The sequence below is a fragment of the Cebus imitator genome, unplaced genomic scaffold (genome assembly GCF_001604975.1).
Source record: "Cebus imitator isolate Cc_AM_T3 unplaced genomic scaffold, Cebus_imitator-1.0 Scaffold401, whole genome shotgun sequence".
Classification (NCBI taxonomy): Eukaryota; Metazoa; Chordata; class Mammalia; order Primates; family Cebidae; genus Cebus; species Cebus imitator.
Genome location: NW_016107716.1, coordinates 498051 through 521420, shown reverse-complemented (window position 1 = coordinate 521420; position 23370 = coordinate 498051). Strand labels below are relative to the sequence as shown.

Genomic DNA, 23370 nt, shown 5'->3' with positions numbered 1-23370 from the left:
AAACTAAAATTTTGAAGTTTAAGATTATAAAGAAAAGAAAAAAGTCATTAAATAGGAAATAAAAAACTCTATGACATGTTGACAGAGAGACCATAGAAGAAGGGGAAAAGCTTTACATTTTTGTACCTTTTTCAGCACTTTTATCCTGCTTTTTGAACAAGGGGCCTGCATTTTCATTTTGCAACAGGTCCTAAAAATTATGGAGCCAGCCCCCTGTGCTCATCAGCACCCTTTAAGATCAAAAAGCATTTTTTGAGAGTTTCTCCCAGCCTTCCCAACCTGAACACCTACTGCCAAACCTGTGTTTCTGGAGCAGCCAGATGGCATGTTCCATACAGCAACTATGTGACATGGCTACTCTTGACTCAGATTGATCTGAGTGTCACTGGAACTAAGAGTAGTGTGATCTCTCATCATCCTTGCAATTGAAGGGTCTCTTCACCAGAAATTGGCCATTGATAACAAGGCTTCATTCAACCTTTGAGAGGAGCTACAGGATAAGGGCTTGTCAGGAAATGCAATTTCCCATCTTTTGTTGGACCAGAGTATGGCCCTTCTGTCACCAGTCCTCCTGTCGCGGTTGATCTCGGCTCACTGCAAACTCCACCTCCCGGGTTTAAGTGATTCTCCTGCTTCAGCCTCCCAAGCGGCTGGGATTACAGGCATGTGCCACCACACACAGGTAATTTTGTATTTTTAGTTGAGACGGAGTTTCTCCATGTTGGTTAGGCTGGTCTCGAACTCCTGACCTCAGGTGATCCCGCCCACCTCTGCCTCCCAAAGTGCTGGGATTACAAGCATGAGCCTCCATGCCTGGCCCTGCTCCCCTTTTTTTATGCTGGACTGCTGAAAAGACACCTGCTACCAAGGTGATCCCATGTCCTCTTAAGCTTAGCCAATTTACTTGGCAGCAACACCCACACCCCCACTTGGCATTTGGCACAGGCCAGTATTTCTGCCTGTGCCCCAGCCTTAGGCAACGACATCAAAATTGCTCTCTGTAAGGGTTGGCTCAATCTAGAAAGAAGAGGTCCAGAGGCCACTCAAAAAAAAAAAAAACAAAAAAAAAAAAACAAGGGTGGCAGGTAGCCCCAAGCTAGTATTTCAATTACAGGCTGTGATGGAAACCTGGTCCTCCAGGTGCTTTTCCTTTGCACAGATTGGCCATCCCTGTGATACTGAATGGACTTTGTGACCCACCTCATGTACATCCCTAGGGGCTACATACAGCACAGGAGAAGAAAGAGGTGACCCAATGCACTAGCTAACCTGCTGTCCACAGCTTGGCATGAATGTGCATGCCCCAACTCTGTTGTAGTCAAGTGGCCCAAGGAACTTCAGATAATTACAATCCCTCTGGATACTTTGACCTGCTGGATAAATAAGGAAAGCAACTCAGGGATTTGTCCTACAGTGAAGGCCAGATTAAGTAAGCCAGCAAAGTTTCAAGAAGAAATGCACAGGGAAAATGAAACAGCTTCTGATATAGGAGAAGTTTGCCTAGTACAGCTCTTTGTGCCATATGCCAAATTAGATCTGGAATGATAGAGTCATTTCAGAGCCTTCCTGTTAAAAGCCCTTCCATCAATTCTGCAAACTTACCTTCCAGCTGGGAGCAGTGATTATTAACTCAGCAGATAGGTGCTTTGTCAGATTCAAAAGAAAACAAATCTGCTCCAATGAAGGGAATAAACAGCCCCTAATGTTCAGCCTGGGAAGCTTTTGTATTGACAGGGCATAATTACCTTTCATTTCATATAATGACACTATCATATTGACTTTGTTCCCCCCATTCCAAAATTACAATATACTTTCTTCCCCTTGACTGGATGCTTGGGATCCAGGAACTCGTTGAATCAAATTAAATTTGCTCTTGCCATGAGTCAAGTATTTGGTTTTTATGCAGAGCCCATCATGTGCACTCAGAAGCAATATATTTTATTTAAGAATTGTTCATCAAAAACACACAAACAAAATGAGGCAAACTGCCTCTTTTCTAACATATTGCTAGTTCTTAACTCTTTGGATACTTGAAAACCTCACAGAATAACAGAGCAACCTGTCACCAAGAGATTTCTCTTATTTCCTTCATGAGCACAACTGTTGATTTCCACAAAGACCAGCAGCATTTTATTACCAGAGACAAAAGGTAACAACTTGTGTAATCTCTCAGATCAATTTGTCATTTGTTGGGTGTGCATTAAAATGTAGGCTTGATAAAGTAGGAAACTGATGTCAATTTAAATATAATAATATTTAATATAATTCAAATATAAAATATAAAATATCACAGGGGATGATGGGCACAACCACAATATCCACATCCCAACTTGACACCTTAACTCTTCTTGACATTAAAAAATATTTTTAGAGAATGAAAAGTTTAAGGGAATTAACCACAGAGTAACAGATAAAGGGACTCCACAGAATAACAGTAAAAGTCTCATGAAATCTTGTAGTAAAAATCAAGAAAAGAAATCCGAAGAATAGCCCTAGAACTACCAAATAATATTTGAAGATAACCTGTTAGACTGGGTAAATACTTTGGGGCTCCCACAGAAAAATGAGGTAAGGCTTTTGCTATTTCAAATTTCAATGATGACAGAATCCTATCATGTTGACTTGACTGTGTTCTGCTGTGGTTGATAAGAAAGGGCACATAAATTACTTGTATTTATTCAGATTATTATTTTCTGGAGATAGATAAGCCAAAAATACATTTCACATTGACCATGGATTAGACTGGCAGATGGGAATGACTAAACTGCTCCCAAGTTGAGCCAAGCCCATACTGGAGAACAAAGTGGAAGCTTCCACATCTCATTACTAATCTCTGCTCTTCAGGATTCAGAGTTGAATTATTCTGCATTAAGGAGAGAGTAACTCAGTTTAATTGCCCACCATGGGAATTGCTGGTAGAATATAGAACAGCATGTCTTGTCCAATACTCATACAGGGCTACTTTTTGTGTACACAGGATAAAGGTGGCCAGGAAGCCAGCAGGCCAACAACAACAAAAAAGCCTCTCAAATTCAGAACTTGAAAGATCAGGCCATGTGCTTCAGAACTGACTCTCCAGTCTCCTCTCCAACCCCCATCTCTATCGCCAGACTCTAACTTGGCTCATCATAATTATCTATTTTGTGAGCTAGTGTTTTAATATTCATTTTGCTCATGTTTTAATTCTTTCCTATAATTTACAAAACCCAAAGTTCCAGATTTATGAATCATGGTACTTTTGCACTAACTCTCCCTACCTTCACAGTCAAACAAGCATATTCTTACTCCATTTAACTAAAAAATGGTGTTCCTCATTCTCTGACTTTTAAACATGTAAAGTATTTTTAAAATAACTTATTTTGTATTATCCAAACAAGAACACTTAGAGTGAAAGGAGGTGCTGTTTGTCATTATTTCAGAACAATGCCCATAAACCAGGACTCTCCTGGGTGAATGTGGTTGTATAGTCACTCATCTATAATCTATATCTGTATCTAATCATCTATACCCATATCTATATCTATAGCTCTATCATCTATATCTATAGTCTATATTAATCTATCTATGCCTATATTAATACTTATGTCAATGTATTCTATATCATCTATATATCTATTTCTATATCTACAATTGAATCTATAATATATCTACATCCCTCTCTATTTATGCCTACATCTAAAGTTATTCATCGATAATGATAACCTTAGAGTATCTCACTTTCTCTGTTTCTCTTCTTTCCTGTTTCTTTTAATCTCTCCCTCTTTTATTCATTTCTCATTGGGACACTCTCTCCCAAGACTCTTTCTTTTTCCTTGTAGTTTCTTTTTTTCCATTTGTCTTCCTCCCTTCTCCTGCTCTGCTCTCTCTTAACTGGTAGTAATAAGGAACGGAGAAATTTTAAATTTGCATCTATCATGTTTGTTAAATAATGTTTTCTGTTCCTTAAAACTGCATTTCACATTTCTCCAAGAATATCAACAAAAGTTTCCTTTCTCATAGTCTGAGTCTCAGTTTTACCATGTGGAAAAATGGAGATAATCATTTCTGTGTTGAAGCCAAATAAATGAGATCATGTGTTGAAAAGTGCTTTACAGCAGCAACCATAGCTGTTCATTAGAATTACCTGGGAAGCTTCTGAAACTCACTGTTCCCAGGCTCGACCACAGACCTAGGCATCAAGATTTTTACTGATCCTCAGTTTATTCCAATGTGTGGCCAAGGTTGAGGACCATTAGTTTGTGGACTATAGGGTATTATAAAAACATACATTAGCATGTGTGTATTGCATCCTTCATTTAACCCCATGGATCAGTAACTCTACAGAAAACAGGTTACCCAGCCCTAACATAAATACTTGGACATGGAAGAGGGAAGATGAAACTTGAAGACATTTTGAACTCTTCTGGGTCGTGTTCTGAAAGGCTCATTATGTTAGAATTATGACATTATTTAGTTGTCAGACTCTAACTTTGAACACACAAAGCCAACTTCCTCCCATAGCTTTGTCTGTCACTTGGAATGCTTGTACCTCCATCAAAAACAATTGTCTGATGTGGGTTATTGTTTACATCCTAAGATGAGATAAAAAAAAGAAAACATCAAAATCTCTTCCAAAAAATATGCAAGAGAGTGAAAAATTAAATGCAAAGGTGCTAATTACTATCCATAGATTCATTTTCAAATTGTCCCTTTAACTTCTAAAACCAATAAGTACAGAAATATTACACACTGCAAACCTGGGCTCCCGATAACTCTGATAATTAGAGTACCTCTTTGTAATAAACATTACTCAGTAAGTTAAAAAAAAAGACAAGAAAAAGAAACGAAAAACAATAATTATCATTATTTATAAAAGGCATTAGTGATAAAGAACAAACACTTTCTGAAGAAATACTGTTCTTGACATCTTAAAACTTCTGAGAGGATTGTAGAAGCTTACTTGTCAAGTAAAAAGAAACTGCATGGATTTGGAAAAATGACACTGGTGACTTTGGTTTTAAAACTTGCATTTAGTAATCAGTGCAGGTTTCTCTATTAAGCTGCTGACTTGCTCTTATGTTTTAACAGTGGGCATTAGGCCAGTGTAAATGTTAAACTGACACCCAGTCTGGCTCTTAAAAATGTTAATGATGCTAATGGTAATGTATGAAGGTAGAGCTAGCTGATGTTCCCAGAACCTCTAACCAGTTGACCACAGTTTGGGTTTCCACCTATTGATTCAGTGACGTGGAATGTATGGGAAGCTAAATCCAACCAGGGGAAAAGAAACATCTGTTTTAATCAGAGAAGTCTAATGCGTACCTTCATGAATCCACAATCCATGTCTTTTAAAAATTATTTATTCAGCGGAAAATTTGTATTGTTTTGAGTCAAAGCATCTATGTCACCTTGACTGAGCCAACTGCACAAATTCATAGCCATGAATAGATGGTACAATATAATTCACAATATAATATTAAAAAATACAGTCTTCCTAGCAGCATAATGGACTTGGACAAATGGTATGAAATTATCAATTTAAAATCTAGGGTTTGAGCCAAACTATTGGCCTTTCTTATCGTCTTTGATATTTCTGGGAGGCCCTGCTCCTACTGCCATTTCTATGATAGTATCTCTATGAGCACATCCTCAGGAAACTTTGGAGAGCTAGGGGGCCACTTTCCAGTCATGTTCAAGGGCATCCTGGATCTTCCTGGGATGGACCAAGGAGTCGAGCATCTCAGAAACAAACTGTGCCCTGAAGGGGTGGGAGTCCTGTCCCCTGTGCAGTAGTTCTAGGGAAGGAGAGAGAGTTGGGCTTCAGAGACTGAGAAACTGTCCACAACACTTACACGTGTTGTCTCTCTTACTGCTTTCCAACAATTGTCATTTGTATGTGCTGGTGGCGGTGGGCAGGGGTTGGTACAAAAGACCAAATCCCCTAGAAACAATTTTGGCATATATTTTTTATGAAAATGACCCTTCACTTCATGGTGATCCTGTGTTTGGCTAATCAGTCCATAATCAACTTGACTGGAACAAAGAACATAGCATGTGTTTGTGAAATAATATATTTTTCTGGCCTCCAATCTCTGCTCTATTGTAATCAGGCTAGAACCAGCCATGCTTCCTGATTTCATATATGTTTCATGAATTTCTTATAATTAAGGATATTCTGCTCAGGTGGGAGAAAAAAGCCAGTATGGACCCTTGCCATTTTGAGAAATATAAATGCCTTTATCATGAAACTGCAAAAAACCAGACCACTCTGTAGCCACTCCAAGAAACAGTTTGCTAGTTCCTCAAAAAGTTAAACATAGACTTTAATTTTGACTCAGCAATTCCATATGGCTCAGCAACTCCACTTCTAGGTATGTGCCCAAAAGAAGTGAAACCAGGGACTCATATAGATGCTCATATACCAACATTCATAGCAGTATCAAAAACGATATGCAAATGGTGGAAACAACCCAAATGTCCATTAATAGATAAATGAATAAACAAAATGTGGTCTATCCACACAAGGGAATATTAAAAAGTAAAAATAAGGAGAAAAGGAAAATATTCTGACATGTGCTATAGCATAGATGAGCCTTGAAAACGTTATGCTAAGTGAAAGAAGTCAGAGACAAAAAGATAGATATTACATAATTTCATTTATATGAAGTCCCTAGAGCAGGTTAACTTATAGAGACAGAAAGTAGAATAGAGGTCACCAGGAGGTAGTGGGAGGGAGGAACTGGCAGTTATTGTTTAATGGGTACAAAGTTTCTCTTGGGGATAATGAAAAAGGTTCTGGAAATGGATAATAGTGAATGGTTGCACAACATTGTGGATGTACTTAATGCCACTGAATTGTACACCTAAAAATGGTTGCAATGGTAAATTTCATGTTATCTCTCTTTCTCTCTCTACCACGATTAACAAAAAACCAGAGCACCACAAAAATCCAAAACCTAAGCCAACGTTAGTGTGAGAAATTTATAATAAAACAGATAATGTACATAATCCTTTTAGCTGATTTTTAAAAAATTACAGATGAGAAAGTAACATTCCTGTCTTGACCATTCCTAGAAAACTTTGTAAATGAAACTCTTCCTGCATGTCCATCCAACTTCGGTTGTTAGTCTCAGACAATGAATACAACTTGGACTAATATTTAACAGCGGAAAGTTTTGCTCTGAGCCAGGGTTACCATGCTACACAGTGAGCTGTCACTCTAAGATGGTGCCTGTCCAAGAATGAAGCAACCCAACATCATAATATATAGAAATGTAAGTGTATAGAAATAAGTACAGAAATATATAGAAATATAAGCAACTGGTTTAGGAGATCCAGCTGCTTTAATAATGGCCTTCAGATGCCTGTGAGTGCCTAATTTAAATATGTTCAATCTTATAAACAAATCAAAGATAAAGAAGTCCATTGGCCAAGAATTCTATTGTTCATGCCATCTGTTTAACCTACTTGATGAAGTAGTCTCGCCCATAGGGCGGCACCTGGTTCAAGCTCCAGGGTCCTGAGGGAGGCGGCCAGCCTGAAGACTTCGTCCTGTGGCTGGAAAAAAAAAGAAATAGAAAAGCATTATTACACCTGACTCCGGAACATTCCTTATGAGACAAACTCTGAAAGGAGAATGTGACTTACTCCTCTAAATTGTGGGCTGTATCCTCAAATGATGAAATGAATAATTATAAAGAATGTTTTTGTGGGAGGTAGTGTGCCAGGCATATGATTTTCTACATATTATCTCATTAATTTTTCTCAGGAGCACTATGAGGTAAATATATTTTATATATTTTACAGATGAGGAAACAGTGAATGACTCAGTAAGATTAAGGAACTTTCCTTAAGACACACAAGCCAATTTTGAACAAAAGCTCTGCATATTTCCTCCCATACTAGACATTCCTGAGGCCAGATATTAGGATAGTTTGGGCATTGAAATAGATTTTGTATCACAATATAAATACATGGGAAACTATATTACTGTTTTTATGGCTCTTCAGCAAAAAAATCCCAAGCTTCAGTTTCCCGGACTCCTATGACCAAACTACAAGATTTACACTCGTATTAACCACACACCAGTCAAGGTAAGTCATAAAAACTTAGACAAAACCCCAATTTAAGTTACAACAAAAATCTACACATTATCTTTTACAATTTCTAGTCTACCAGTTAAATTCAATTCAGCAGCCAAATGAAAGGGTAGGTTCTGGAGAATTTTCTAGATGCCTGCCTTTCCAAGATCAAGAATAAAGAAGATGTAACTCCACGTAACAAGCAGTAGCAATGGGCAGCCTTGCAGTCACAGTCTGTAACCAGAGGCCTGAGCCCAGTTTCTGAAGCATCACTGAGTCCTGGCAAAGCTTCCTCAGCCCAGGATCTGCAGAAATCCCTTCTTGCCCTCATGACTGCCCAAGACTTCCTTAGACCTTAACCATGCTTTGGAAGGAAGTAAATCATGCAATTTTAGCATGGCTCAACATCCCTCATCACTTGGTCCTTTTACTCCTGATGAAGTTACTCACTGCATAGCCTGTGACAGCCTTTGGGTGGTTCCAAATCTAAGGCTGGTACCACCAAAGTTAGTGGCAGGGAACAGTAGATGATGCTTTCAGGGACTCAGTCTCGGCTACCAGAGAGCCCTTTGCAAAGAAGAAACAGTGCCCCTGTAGTCAGATGACTGCAGAGTGGGCACTCTTCCCCCAACCTGGTGCCCAGCCTGGCTAGTGAGTGTGGCAGGTGCTAACATAGCCAGGCACTCTTGCACTAGGTACACCCTGAACAACCTCATGTGGTAGCCCTTTTGCAGCAAACATCCAAAGCAGGAGTCAGCCTTTCAGACTTTTAAATTGCCCAGGATATTGGGCAATTCATCCCTCCCCAGCCCAGCCTTTCAATACCTCTTAAGCAAAACAAGCCTACTTCCTGTATGTTTTCTGTAGAGGAACTATTTTGTATAATTTTAACCACCTCCATTTCTTTTCTTTAACTTCCTTTCAGTTTTCCTACAGCCTTCATCAAGGATGTAGGAACAGTTTTTTGTTTGAAAAAAGTGTTCACAAATTTAATACTGGTCTGGTAAGTATTGAATGCCACCATAGGATTATTTGTGGCCCATTGACTACTAAAAGACATGGCAAGCATCTTGTTCCTCTTCTTTGCATAAAAGCCAGCAGTGGCAATTTCCTCTGGTTCTTAAAAAAATGTGCTGCTTTCCTGCAGTGAGACAATACATGAATATTCTACCCTGAGGTACTATTAAAACACACACACACACACACACACACACACACACACACACACACAGACAGACAAAACCAAAACCAAACCAAAATAAAAACCTACCAATTTCTCTACACTAGTAGAGAATGCATTTGGAATGCTTTCTTAGGTAATATCAAGAAAACGAGTTCTTACACGTATGAACGCAGTCTATTCTATTATTAAAAACCATTCCAAAAGCAACAGTACAGTTAGAAATGGCACAAAGAATATCCTTGTGAGTGAAGGAGGCCTATGTAGAGAACGCAACAATTTATTTTGGCATACTCAATTATGTACAGTATCAGAAAGCTTATCTTCCCCAGAGGAGGCTAACTTATTAAAAACAAATAAACTGTCTTTCCTTTCTTTTCCTTTTCTTCCTTTTTCTTTTTCTTTCCATTCTTCTTCCCCTCCATGAAATCTTAATCACTAAAAGAGAGACACAGGCCTCCTAATATAATTTACATGTAAAGTACAGCATTATAATAACAAGTTGGAGGAAGCCTGAATTTTATTATAAACTACATTGTCCTGTACAGTATGTTTGGGAAGCAGCTAACAACCGTTTAGCAAGATATTTTCAAATAAAGCCTCTTGTCATAAAATGCCAAATGAAGTGCCAATACTGGAAAACTCCACAAATGCAAATCAAGTGAATCTAGCTCAAGGACTATCCCCGATACAAAACAAGTAATTGAATAATTAAAATCAAACATGGCTACCTGTCTGTCCCATAATGTGTTAACACAAAATACATGGATCTGAAAGGCCTTAGTATGATTTGGCAAATTAAAAGTGCAAGTAGAAAATAAAACACCCTTTATAAGTATTTATCCATAATAACCTTGAGAAAAGTTAACGACGCAGGTCATAATTGCAGAGGGATTTGGCTCCGGCTCTAGCAGTGTGATGACTACAAGTCTAGCCCTGACAATGGCCAGTATGAGGATTTCAGGCAGTCATAATCCAGGCTTTTATGTATTTCCCAAATTGAGGTGAAAAGAAGCACCTGGCAGCACTTGTTAAATATACAGATTACCAGGTACCAGAAATGATGATTATGATTCAGCACGTCTGGATTAGAACAAGAAATCCATGAATAGGCATGAATGCATTGAAACAAGTAATTCAGATAATTCTTACTTTCTGGTAAGGTTGCCAGATTTAGCAAAAAAGCAAAGCCAAACAAAAATACCCACTTAAATTGAATTTCAAATAAATAATGCATAATTTTTAACATAAATGTTAGTATAATTTCATTGTAATATTTAGGATATACTCATACCAAAAAAGTAATGTTATTGTCTATTGAAAATTTAAATTGAAGTAGGCATTCTATATTTTTTAATTGACAACCATGGGGTTTGGGAAATACTAGTGCTTGCTACCCCAAGTTTAGGCTGAGATCTGGTAGCATGGGTACTACCTCGTGATTTGTCAGAAATGCAGAATCTGCATTTTCTTGAGATCCCCATGTAATTTACATACCCTGGAAAGTTTGCGAGCTATCACCCGAATCAGTGGTTTCCAATGCGATGCATCAGTATACTTTGGAATCCCCCGTGGAGGAACTTGTAAACTACAGATAACTGGAACCAAAGCCAAGCCAATGAGTCTGAATATCTGGGGATACGGCCTAGGCATTAGTATTTTATACTACCCAGGTCAGCCAAAGTGGCGATCCACTGCTCCAAGTAACTCTACCTTGTTTTTCAATTAGCTGACAAGGTAGGAGAGGAAGGGTATGGTGATCAAGAGCTGATATGCTGAAGCAGAGAGTTTGAGAAGAATAGTCCCAGGGCCAGCAATAGGTGCGTCATCTGGAAATTTGTTTGAGATGCAAATTTTGGGGCACCACCTAAGACCTACTGAATCCAAAACTCTAGGGTGATAGGGGTGACCCAGCAATCTGTGATTAACAAGCTTCCACAGAATGCTGATGCCCACTCAAGTTTGAGAAACACTGGGTTAGAACCAGACTCTCTTCAATCCAGGCTCTGCCATTTATTTTCCACGACCTTGAACAAGTTACTTCATCTCCCTAACCTCCTCAGTTCCAGTTACACCTTAGTAAAATGATGACAATAGGACCCATTGGGAGAATATTAAGTGAGTTTTATAAAGCACTCAGTATGTGCTAGAAAGTCTTTGCTAAATAACTATAATATAGGACTTTGGGTGGTTGTGCAAGTATAAATGGCTTTAATCCATCTTTAGAAGAGAAAGACAATGAAAGGTTCAGTCATCTATTTTTCTCCATTCTGGCAAGAGCAGGGCAAGAAGGGGCTTAACCAAGCAGTCACACCTTCCCAGAGTGTCAGAAGGTGATGAGTTCAGCCATTCTCAAGGCAGGAGGAAACATCAGAAAGTTTTAACCAGAAATCAGAAATCCCAACTGTGTGATCCTGGGTGCAGCATGTCCATTTCCACTGGTGTCAGGCAAAGCCTTAAGAGTGCTTGCAATTCTGATGTCCTGTGACTTCTATCTGAGGGCATGGCTGCGTGAACCACTTTCAAACACTTAGCTCAGCCTTAAAAATAGCGACCTACATTGGCAGGGCTATTTAAATCACTTCAGAAACTCCCAGCGACTGACTGAACTGGTTTGCAACTTTGTGCTTTACCCATCTATTGTTTGCAACAGATTGAAACCTTCCTGGACACAAAAGATCTTCATACTTGATAGGAAATGAGAGCAGCTATGAATGGTACAGACAAAGTTGCAGAACTATTTGTATTGCGACCATTAGTGGAAGCAACTCATTGTTTCCTCCTGTGTGCATGCCTCTAAGTCCTGGGCGAAATCTCGATGGCCAGCTTGCCCTAGAAGACAGGCTTTTAGGAGGCACCTGCAGGCCTCTTTGGTATTTGAGTTTCCTTAGAAACATGGCAGTATCAGAAAAAGGGATGCTGTAGGGGAGAGGCAATGTGAGGTCAGGTTCCAAAGTCCTGAGTCAGATTCAAATTCTGCCTCTTAGTAGATTTGCAATCTTGTGCAATTTACTCTAAACTCTTTGTACCTTATTTTCAACACCTGTAAAGTAGAATTATTCTAACTCACTGTTTTTCATTCGGGGGGGTGATTTGGCCCCCAAGGGACACTTAGCAATATCTGGAGATTTTTGGTGGTCACAACTGAGGGGAGGAAATTGTGTGCTTCTGGCATCTGCTAGGCAGAGACTAGGTATATTGCTAAACATCCTACAATGCAGAGGATACCCCCTCACAAGATAGAACTATCTGGTCAAAATGGCAATAGAGACAAGATGAAAAAACCCTGTTTAGCTCATAGGACTGTTACAGTATACAGAGTTGAATGCACAATTCTTAGCATAGTACCTAGTATATAGTAGGTTCTCAATAAACTTCAGTTGAATAAAACATAAAACCAAGCATTCTCAAAGTTTCTGCTTACGGTCTAATAGTGATAAGTACAACATATCTTTATATGAGTGGGAAAGAGTTCAAATCCCAGGTTTGCCACCTAACAGGTTGGCTTTTCTGGGTTTTAGTTTTATGTGTAAAATGGAAATAATAACAAGTAGCTCAGAGCAATGTTATGCAGATAAATGAGATACATAAAGCCCTAAAGTACAATGTTTGACTCATTTAGAATAGTCTCTTCAAATGGCACATTGTGTTGCAAGCAGTAATGGTCATACTAATAAGAGTAGCATACAGCATTTCTAAGGATATAACTGCTTAGGATACTCACAGGCCTGCCTCAGCATGCAACAGGGTGCCTACATTATTATTTCCCTTTCAAATATGAAGAAACTGAGACATAGAAAGAGTACACAACTAGCCCAGTAGGGACAACAATCTACTTTAAAGAGAGGCTGCATCCTTCAGCAGGTGCTGTCTCTTAATCAATGGTATTAGGCATGGAAATGGGGGAGGAAGGTAGAGCCAGCCCCAAACTCACCCTAGACCAAACTCCTGCTGGGGTTACACAACCTGTTAGAAGAGTGTCCAGGACTGAGCCCTGAGACTTTCTACTCCAAACTCCCTATTACTTACACTGTGCCACAAATAAGTGTGATAACAGCTTATCAGCTTTGTTATGCATGTGGTCATATTTTGGACAAGTAGCCAGGATTAAGCTGCATCCTTTGAGACTTGGTGTTGAGGAATGCATTATCATGTTCATTTCAGATAGGGGAAAACCAAAGCTATATGTATTCAGTCATTCATCTGTGACATTGCATGATACTCTACAGATCTAACAAAATAAAACATGATCCAGAAATTTATCATTCTTATCTCTTTGGACTCACAAAGATTATTTTCAGACTAACCCAAGGTTATATAGCGTTCTCCTTTAGCTTGCTGTAAATGGTGGTTGGGTTACAGAACCCCAAACCCTACAGATACCTCAAGGTATCGTAAGACAGTGTTTTACATTTGCAAGCAGATGGCATTCAAGGTGTCTTTGGGGTTGACATGCGATGTGGGTGAAGGTAAGGAAGTGGAGAGGTGTGAGAAAAATGAATAATAGATGGCTCTAAATGAATTTAACAAGCTCCAAGTTTAGAAGACAGACACGTTTCTTTTGTGCCCAGCTTGATATGTCCCACTGGGGTTAGTAGAGGGTCCCTGGCATGACCCTTAGGGAGTCCTGTCCTGTACAGTTTCTTGCCACCATGACTCAGTAAGGAGTTAGCTGACCAAGTCTTTTCGTTCCATTTATTCATGCTATAGACACACAGATATGTCCTCAATTAGGCTGCTTTTTCTTCTCCCTCTGAACATAACTTTCTCCATTAAATCAAGCTTCAGTACAGTAGTCAAAGTATTTTGATTTCATACAACAGGTAACAGCTTTTCATTCTACTGTTCCTTATTAGCAGGTTTTGGCACAGGTCCACGTGAGGAAAGCTGTATTAATAGCCTGAAAATAACTTCAAAGCCCCATAGATAGAAGTAAAACTCATCCCACCAACTATTTTTAAGATGTCACTTTTGTTATGACAAGGAGGACAGGAAAATATAGTAAAGGGCGAAAAGCAGGCAGCTAAAAACTAGTTTAAATATTAATGCCAAGCCTCATGAAAGCAGATATCCAAAAATATATTCATTATAAAATCATTTTAATTAAGGAGAAATAGATTATTAATCAAGGGTTTTTCTATGGTAAAACACATTTGACTGTATATTTTAACAACCGAATTTAAATATTTTTCTGATTTTCATGTGATTCATTACATGATTTACCAACCTACACAATAAAATTAATTATGTAGTTATACATCTACAAGTTTCAGCACAAGCCTCTCACAGCTTGTTGAGTTAGTTATATTTCTTAATTAGGTATCAGGGAGAATTACCAGGATAATTAAATCTGGCTTAACTGGTCTTCTTCCAAAAGTTTCTACATACAAACCTCAGCCTCACTTTGTGAACAATCCAGTGACAGAATCCAGATGTCTTAACAGTCTGAGGCCATGTATCTATAGAGTCCCCAAACATCACATGCAGTGGTTGCCATTAAAGTTAGATGCAGCCCTGCTGCAAATTGGACGTTTGAATTTTGTACTGTGCATTTACATCTCTTAGTTCACTGAATTCTCCAACTCTATAAATGTGGGAGGACAATTATAAGGACTATATAAATAGCATATTGTTGAGGAGATAACATGTAGAGTGGCTAAGATTCATTGCTCAGAGAGGAACTACAGAGCTAAATGTGGAAATTGTCGACAGGTCAAGTCTTGAGCTCCTTATGTTAGAATGCTGCTGCACCTATCCATGAGTTTGTAGCTGTATTATACTTCCCAAGCATATGATGCCAGGTAGTAGGCTGGGCACTCACCCTTGAGGGGATGGACCATGTCTTTACCTTTCTATCGCTATTACTCAGACTAGTGCCAGGCACATGATAGATGTTCAAATGGGAATTGAATTAATAAATTAATCAAAGCTGCATGATGATGCTGGCACAGGACGTTAGGATTAAAATTGTAGTTCTCTGCCTTTGAGTAAGAGTACATGTGTGTTGAAGTGCCATTTGTTCAGTAACTACTGTCAGATAGGCACTGTTCCAGGCACTTTCACAGATTTTCTTTTTAATCCTTACAGCAGCTCGACAAGAAGGGTTGTTTGCTACCACGTCAGCTCATCCAATAATGGAATACCATTCAAACATTAAACCAAAGGTGTAGATGAAGACTGACTGCCATAGGACACAGTTAAATGAATAAAGTTGGTTACAAAAAGGGTATGCACCATGTGATCCATCTTGTAAAAAAATCTGTGTGCATAGGCATAGAAAAACAGGCTGGACAAATGGGTACATAGTGGTTATCTCTGGGTTGTGAGATTGAGGTGGTTTTTTTTTTTTTTTTAATTCTTGTTTGATTTTGTGTATTTTTGTTTCCTATAATGAATATATATTATTTTCATCCTTAAGATTTTTTTAAACAAATGAAACTAGAAAATGGCTATGATTCCACATGGATTCTTGGTGGAATCACTGGAGAAATTGTAGACAGTAAGTACTGACGGTGTGAAAACATACAGAGCTGGTGTGGCTGTAGGGAAATGCATTGCCATGTATTGCTTGGAGTGCATTTTGACAATCCCTGATAGAGGCCAATTTAGCAAGCACCATCCAAACTGAAAGTGAGCATACACTTCAACATAAGTGTTCATTAGTATGGGATAGATTAAAGAAAACATCATACAACCACACAAAGGAATACTATGCAGCTGTAAAAAGAAGGAATGAGGAAATTCTTTATGTACTGATTTGGGAAGACTCTGAAGACACATTAAAACAAAAAATCAATAAGCAGAAAGATGTACAGCCTGATACTATTTCTGTAAAACCAGGGAAGGATGAAGCAGGAAAAAAAGGCCAAACCATGGAGTCTAGATTCAAATAGAGCTGCATTTGAACACTGACACGACCTCATAGTATCTGTGTGAACTTAAGTAGGCTCCTTATCCTTGTCCAAACATCAGCTTTCTCCTCGGAAAACTAGGACTAATATCAACCACCCTGTTGAATTATTGTAAAGACTATATGACACAGGTGATCAAAAGCTGCTATCATTATTACTTACACACATTCGTTAATGCATATAACAAATATTGATTAAGTGCCTATTTTGTACCACATGCTGTTCTAGGTTCTTAGAATCCATCAGTGAAAAAATAGACAAAGAAATCCATCAGTGAAAAAATAGACCAGAATTATTGACACATAAAATAAACACCAATGATCACTTTGCTTAGACTTTTTTCTAGCCTAGCATCTGCTGTCATTTGAGCGTGTCCCCCAAAGTTCGCGTGCTGGAAACTTGATCCCCAATGCAGTGGTACTGGGTGGTGGTAGGACCTTTAATAATTGTTTAAGTCATGAGGGCTCCACCCTCATGAATGGATTAATGCTGTTACTGTGGGAGTGGTTTGTTATAAAAGGGGGAGTTTGGCCCCAGAACTATGAGAGGTAAATTTTGCAAGGTTCTATGGTCAGTCCTGTAGTGGATATAGCAACCCTATACTACACAGTGCCTGCTGTGTGGGATAGAATGTAGTCTGAGAACTCTATATCTCTCTTTCAAGCATCCAGTGCCCTCATGACATTACATTCACTCATTCAAAACATTTCATTGAGGACTCTTGTGTCAGTCCTTGTGAAGGACTAGAGCTGTGATAAGCAGATAGTGTGCTTGCTTTCCTGGTCATGCATGGAACTTTTGAAACATTGTTGAGGAAGGCAGGCATCATGGCTCACCCAACCTGGACATTGTCCTGGCTCCGGGTTGTCCCCTGAACCCTGAGCTTTAAGTGAAACTTTTCAGTTAGTAGTTTCATGCTGGGATATTCAGGAGACAGGTAAATCTTCCTTACATTTCTCAAATTATCCCACACAGACAACTCTAACCCATACCAATCATTAAATGCTTTTTCCTGCTTCATTTAGGACCCAGTCTGTTGTCTTTCGCCATAATATGGAACCTGTATATGCTCTCAGGACCCACCAAATGCATCATGTCATAGAACTTGACAGTGATTACAGAGTTAATGAAACACAGCATTGGTTGAATCTGCCAAACGGCCTAATCTAATTTTCAAATGTGTTATTAAAACACTTTTGCAAACACTCATCATTTTAAGAGATAACATTTATCTTCACATTTCACTTATTTATGAATGACTCATACTCTAATACTGCTACTCACCAAGCTTAGCCAAATCCAACTGACTTCCCTTGAACCTGTGTATGAAATATTCAAACATATTCTGATTTAGCCAATCATTGTGAAGATTATACTCTCGCTATTTTCTGGGGACATGCACATTTATTTTAATTATTTGTGAATTTTTATGGGTTAACATATAAACTACTTATCTGGACTGTAGTTTACTTAATCTTCTTGGCTCTGCCTAAAAACTTTTAGGTTCCTAAAAGTATATTTATTTAATAGTTATCTCCCATTCCATTAAGTTCTTACATTTTTTTTCTGAGTAAGAAAACCAAAATATTTCCTAAAAACTATTCTCAGGAGGCTAAGTTCTAAGTCTACCATTGATAGCAGGGATCAAAAAACTTCTATAACGAGTCAGATAATAACTATTTTCAGATTCATGAGTCATAGGCTCTTTGTAGCAACTATTCAACTCCACCATTGTATCAAAAGTAGCCATAGACAATATGGAAATTAATGGGCATAGCTGTGTTCCAACAAAGCTTCATTCGCAAAAGCAAATCCATATGTGGCCTTCGAGCCATGGTTTGCTGACCTCTGATTTATAGTGTCACCTTGACAAAGTCGTCTATTTTTCTGTCCTTCTATTTTCTTATTTTTAGAATGAGGGGACCAGACTACATGATTTCTGAAGTCCCATCAAGCTCCAAAATGTTCACCTTTGTTGACTAACCAGGTTTCTTTCTCAAAGACCATAATCTTCAACAGGACTAGAAGAGACTCTGATACACAAATTGTACAAAACTTCTTTTTTTCACCGAAGTAACAGTTCACCACTCAGGGAAAATGAAAAAAAAATTCTATTTTCCAAAGCATTTGACCCAAGAATTGAACATTGTAGTTCAACTCATCACATACCTGAATATTTATGGAGAGTTTTAAATCTCTGAACCATTGATCTTATCTTGTAAATAGGGCCACTATTTGGATGAATGGTATTTCAAACATGCAATATGCTGGCAGTCCAAAACAATAATAAAAAACTCACTCTGGTGGCTGCTTTCCAAAATTCAAGTCAAGATACTTTGGGGCTTGTGGAAACAGTATCACAAGTTGATATTTAAAGATTTTCAAATGTGATGTTGTCAGATAGCTTTACTATCAAGCGGTATGACGTCTAATAATGTCCACCATTGTTTTAGCCTTATTCACATTTTTAAAAAACTACCAAAGGCTGATAGTTTTCCGAGCTAAGTTGCCTATTTTCTATCAAAAGCATGTTTGAGTTTGGTTTGCTATCTCTGTGTCTGCTGGAGACCCTTTCTTTACTGCTGAATTAGAATCCCTAAAGAACAGGTGTTTATAGTAAACCTGCTGATATCCTTAATAAGGTAAGATGGAAAGTTACAGCCCACTTAGGTACACCTAAAAGCACTGGTGCTAAAATGTGTTGTCTGGCTTCCTTCCCCAGAGTTAGAGTGCATTTGCAATATTTTTAATCTGTTATTTATAATATAAACAAAACACATAAACCTCGTACTTTATTTTTATCTAATTCTAAAAAGATTTCTGGTGGCTTTTCATTTAGAGTTCTTTAATGAAGAGATTCACAGCTTTGTTCCTGCATTTATTTACATAACTGTTGTCTCTCCCCATCTCAACCCTGAATTCATCATGCAGTTCCATGGTGTCCCATAATTTTCTTAAACTATTAATACAGAAGGAACAAATGTGTACTTGAAGTTAAGTGTAGAAATTGAAATGATTCTTTTTAATACTCCCAACTTAGATGTTAAAGGAAAATATATCATTTCACTAGATTTCTCAATATCTGTACATCTCCAAGGTCATCAAAAATGTGTAAGAATAGAAAGTACACCAAGCCTCATAGGGGATACAAACATAGATATTTATCACTATTTTATTTTCTTCTTTTTCTTCTTCCTTTTTTGTCTTTAAATTGCAAACATTATAGGGAGAAAAGATATAAATAAGGATAATGTGGAGACTTTCCAGCAGTGTTGGAAGCCAACTTGCAGATATTTTCCATCCAATATCACCCTGCACTTATTTATTTTTGTTTTGTTCATTCAGAAACCTTTTTATTGAGAAGAATTTTATGAATAGAGCTGTGACAAACAAAGATGACAAGGCCCTGCCCTGAAAGAGTGAACAACCTAACACAAAGTAGAGAGAGGAAGAGGCAGTTGTTGAGTATGAGCTGAAAATATGACCATAGTGCCTCCTTGCTGCATATAGGGAAAACAGATGATTTATGGTTTATGCCTTTAGAAAATCTCTAAGAGATGGTGCCTACCTCAAACTTGGGAGGTGAAAGAAAAGGCCCAAATTCTTTTATAACATTCATAGTTTCCCATTCTGTTCTCATAACAAATTTTATAACAATTATATTTATTATGACATTTGCAATAAAAAATTATAGCAAGGTAAGTGATGCTGTTAGTAACCATTTTAGGGTTTTTTAGTTTTAATCCATCTTACCCAGCTTCCATTTGGAGTTAATTGATATTTTTCAATCCATCTGCTCCAATGATAGGCATGTTGTCACTGAACACAGAGAAAGACCCAGAAATTCCTCGTCCTAACCCACATAATAGGCTCAAGTAAGCCCTGGTAGCTTTTTATGTCCAAACATAATCATTTTGTGAATCAGGACAAAAAGTATCATANGGAATGGGCTGAAAACACTAAGAAGACAATAAGCTCTCAGTACTTCTATATCATGGAATAGTGATTTCCACAGTAAGGAAGACATTTATTTATAAAGAGCACCGAGTCACAAATTGTGAGAAAGAGCTATATTATAACCATGTATGACTTGCTAAATTTTTATTAGACAAGTTCTCAAAACTTGCTCTGGCTGGTCTTGAACTCCAGCCTCAATGTATCTGCAACTGTGAATGTTTCCAGGAAAGAGATTTTAGCAGCTAGCTGTTACACTTATTAGAAAAGTGGGGAAAAGCTTTTCATAATGAAAAGTGCCCCTTATAGCAGGGCCTCTCCAACTTTAGTATGCATAAGAATCACCTGAGCATCTTGTTAAAATGCAGGTTCTTTTTGTAGGTCTAGAGTGGGGTTCAGGATTCAGCATTTTTAATGAACTCCCAGTTGATGTTGAAGCTGCTGGCTCAGGGAGCACAGCCTGAGCAGAGTCTCCCAAGGTCAGTGTCAGGTTAGGAGTGGATGCTGACTTCCATCCTGGCAAATCTCTGCCAGGCCTTTATACATTCCTAAAACAGGATGTTAACTATCCCTGCTGGAGAATTCAGCCTGGGGCTCCGTGCCTGGCAGGGATTTGTCAAGATGAAAGTTGGCTCCCATTCATTACCTGATACTGACCTTGGGAGACCCAGGTCAAGGCAAAAGAATTAATGAGAACTGGTTTGACCACACATAGCAAAACAAAACAAAATATATCTCCTAAACAATACCTGCACTTCGCATTAATAGTCATCTCAGATTTTTTTTTTTTTTTTGAGACATAGTCTCCCTGTCACCCAGTTTGGAGTAGAGTGGTGCCATCTTGGCTCATTGCAACCTCCACCTCCCAGATTCAAGTGATTCTCATGCCTCAGCCTCCTGAGTAGCTGGGATTACAAGTGCATGCCACCATGCCCAGCTAATTTTTGTATTTTTAGTAGAGATGGGGTTTTATGATGTTGGCCAGGCTGCTCTTGAACTGTTGGCTTTGATTTCAGATTTTTAATACATGAGCATGATGACCACCCATTAAATGAAGCTCTAATTCACTTCCTTCTAACGTTAACAGAGAGCCTCCCTTGTAGTCTAGGATTTCCTTCTCCGGGCAGACTCCTGGGTTAAGCATTTATGTAAGAAGGTCTATCAGCATCCACAACTCCACATACAATACAGAAAACGTGGCTTGTCTTTAATCTTTGGCTATGACTTGATTCTTTAGCAAATCAGATTGAAAGCTTTGAGAAACTTCCCCTGAGGACCCTACCTTATTCTTCTCCAAAAAGATTCATTGAGCCTATATTGGAACTCATCTTGGAACTCATCTAAACTCAGTAGGAATGCAAGATGATCACTTTGCCCCACTATTCGAAGAACATGTACAAATGTTGATGACAGAAAACTATTATACACAAAATAATTTGAGAACAACCAAGAATAAAGTAGATTGAAAATAGATATCCCTACAGAAATATTACACATCCTGTTAGAACCATTTCTTGTACTACTTCCCTCACAAAGGCTTGACTCTTACATCTAATAATGGCACCTCCTCCTTCTACTCTCCACATCATGCTCAGCAAACTACATCTGGTGGCCTTGGCCCAGTGTCCGCTTGTTTAAGTATCATCTATTGCTGCTTTCACACAAAAACGGCAGAATTGAACAGTGTGACAGAGATTGTATGGCTTGCAAAGCCTAAAATATTTACCATCTGGGCCTTTACAAAAGAAGTTTGCCAATCCCTGCTGTTGAGTAGTAAGTACCTTCCTCACAGCCCTTCAATTGCATCTTCTATTACAGTCAACTAAAGATACATACATAGGTAGGGGGAGAAATTCAATGACTGACGGATTGATCTCCAGGGCCACCATTTGCACGAGTCCATGTGGCTTCACTTGCTGTGTTATAAGTTCTACTAGTTATCTTAGGTTCTGAGCCTCCTTACTCATTTATGTCATGTGCCACAGGTGTAGGGATTTGTCTAAACTTAAAGCTCAATGAACACAGTTGAGTCAAACTGAACTCTAGAGGTTTTTCTAGGGCATAACTGAAACCATCATATTGAGGATGGTGATATTATCGAGAGCAATAAGCAAATATCTGATTATACCTGTAACCAAATGAGCAGAAACCAAATGGTCCTTTTGGCAACAAAACAAAAGTGGCTCTGATAGCCATTTTGTTTGACAGGGATTTTGCAAGATTCTTCATAATGAATTGCAGACATAAAATACTTGATATTAACACAGGCAGTCCTTGGTGAATCTTTACTTCCAAGCTGCAGCAGAGATAAAGAGCACAGTCTCTGCCCTTTCCAATGCATACAACCCAATGGCACAGTCATTGGCATGCTGGTTTATGGGCTGTGTATTTCTCCTTCTGCTCCACCAATCCCATTCATCTGGTATTTTACAGTCTTAGCTGGGCTCTAAAGACCCAGCAGGAAATAGAGGAAGTAATTGCATCTTATAAGCAATTAATTTTCTTCTTTCTTTAAAAATTTCCTCCTTTATATTTGTAACTTTTAAAGAATGGAATAAAAAGATATATCTTCTGTCATTGCCTCTAGAAGGGAGACTAAGTCAAATCCTTTCTTTCACAATGAATGGTCATATTCATCCATTGTATTTTCTAAAGCTCAGCATTTCATTCACTTACTTTCATTATACCAGCCCTACAAATTCCATTCTTTTGCAGTTGTGAGTCCTATAAGCCTGTACACGTCCTACTAGTTGCTAATTTCACAGAAGAAATGTTAAATTTATTTAAAGGTAATACTTATAGATATAGCATTGTCTTTCATTTGATTTTACCCAATAAAAAATTCTAAATTTTAAAATTTTTCTCATACCTAGATTCTATATCAGAAATTTGTACATAAATTTAGAGGATATTTAAAAACAGAAATAATTTGGATAAAAAAGGCTAATAAGTGTGATGCTTAAAATTAATTTGACTTCAGCATGGGTTCACAAAATTATACAGTAAAACTTCTGCATTTTGTGAATGATCTTTCTTAATAACAGCCTAAAATTTATAAAATTCCCCTATAACACACAAAATGAACCTTGATTACATGAAGGATTAGAATATTATATACTAATAAAAGGTCTGCATTCTATATCTAAATGTCATTCTAGCATAACAAGAAACTATAACAAGAAATCCTACTTTGTTTATAGAAGACAATGAGGTGTGAATGATAAATTAGGATCCATAAACTTTTGATGATTTTAATGCTAAACTT

General features: G+C 38.1%; 1 protein-coding gene across 3 annotated transcripts in view; it reads right to left on the bottom strand.

The window, feature by feature from the left end:
- The window catches only part of FRMPD4 (FERM and PDZ domain containing 4), a 571680-nt gene that overhangs the window by 213152 nt on the left and 335158 nt on the right, over window positions 1–23370 (bottom strand). For all 3 annotated transcript variants that reach the window (XM_037731464.1, XM_017508807.1, XM_017508806.1), the window contains exon 2: window positions 7447–7536. In XM_037731464.1, coding sequence (XP_037587392.1) covers window positions 7447–7536 — 90 coding nt within the window. The remainder of the gene's footprint in view (window positions 1–7446; window positions 7537–23370) is intronic.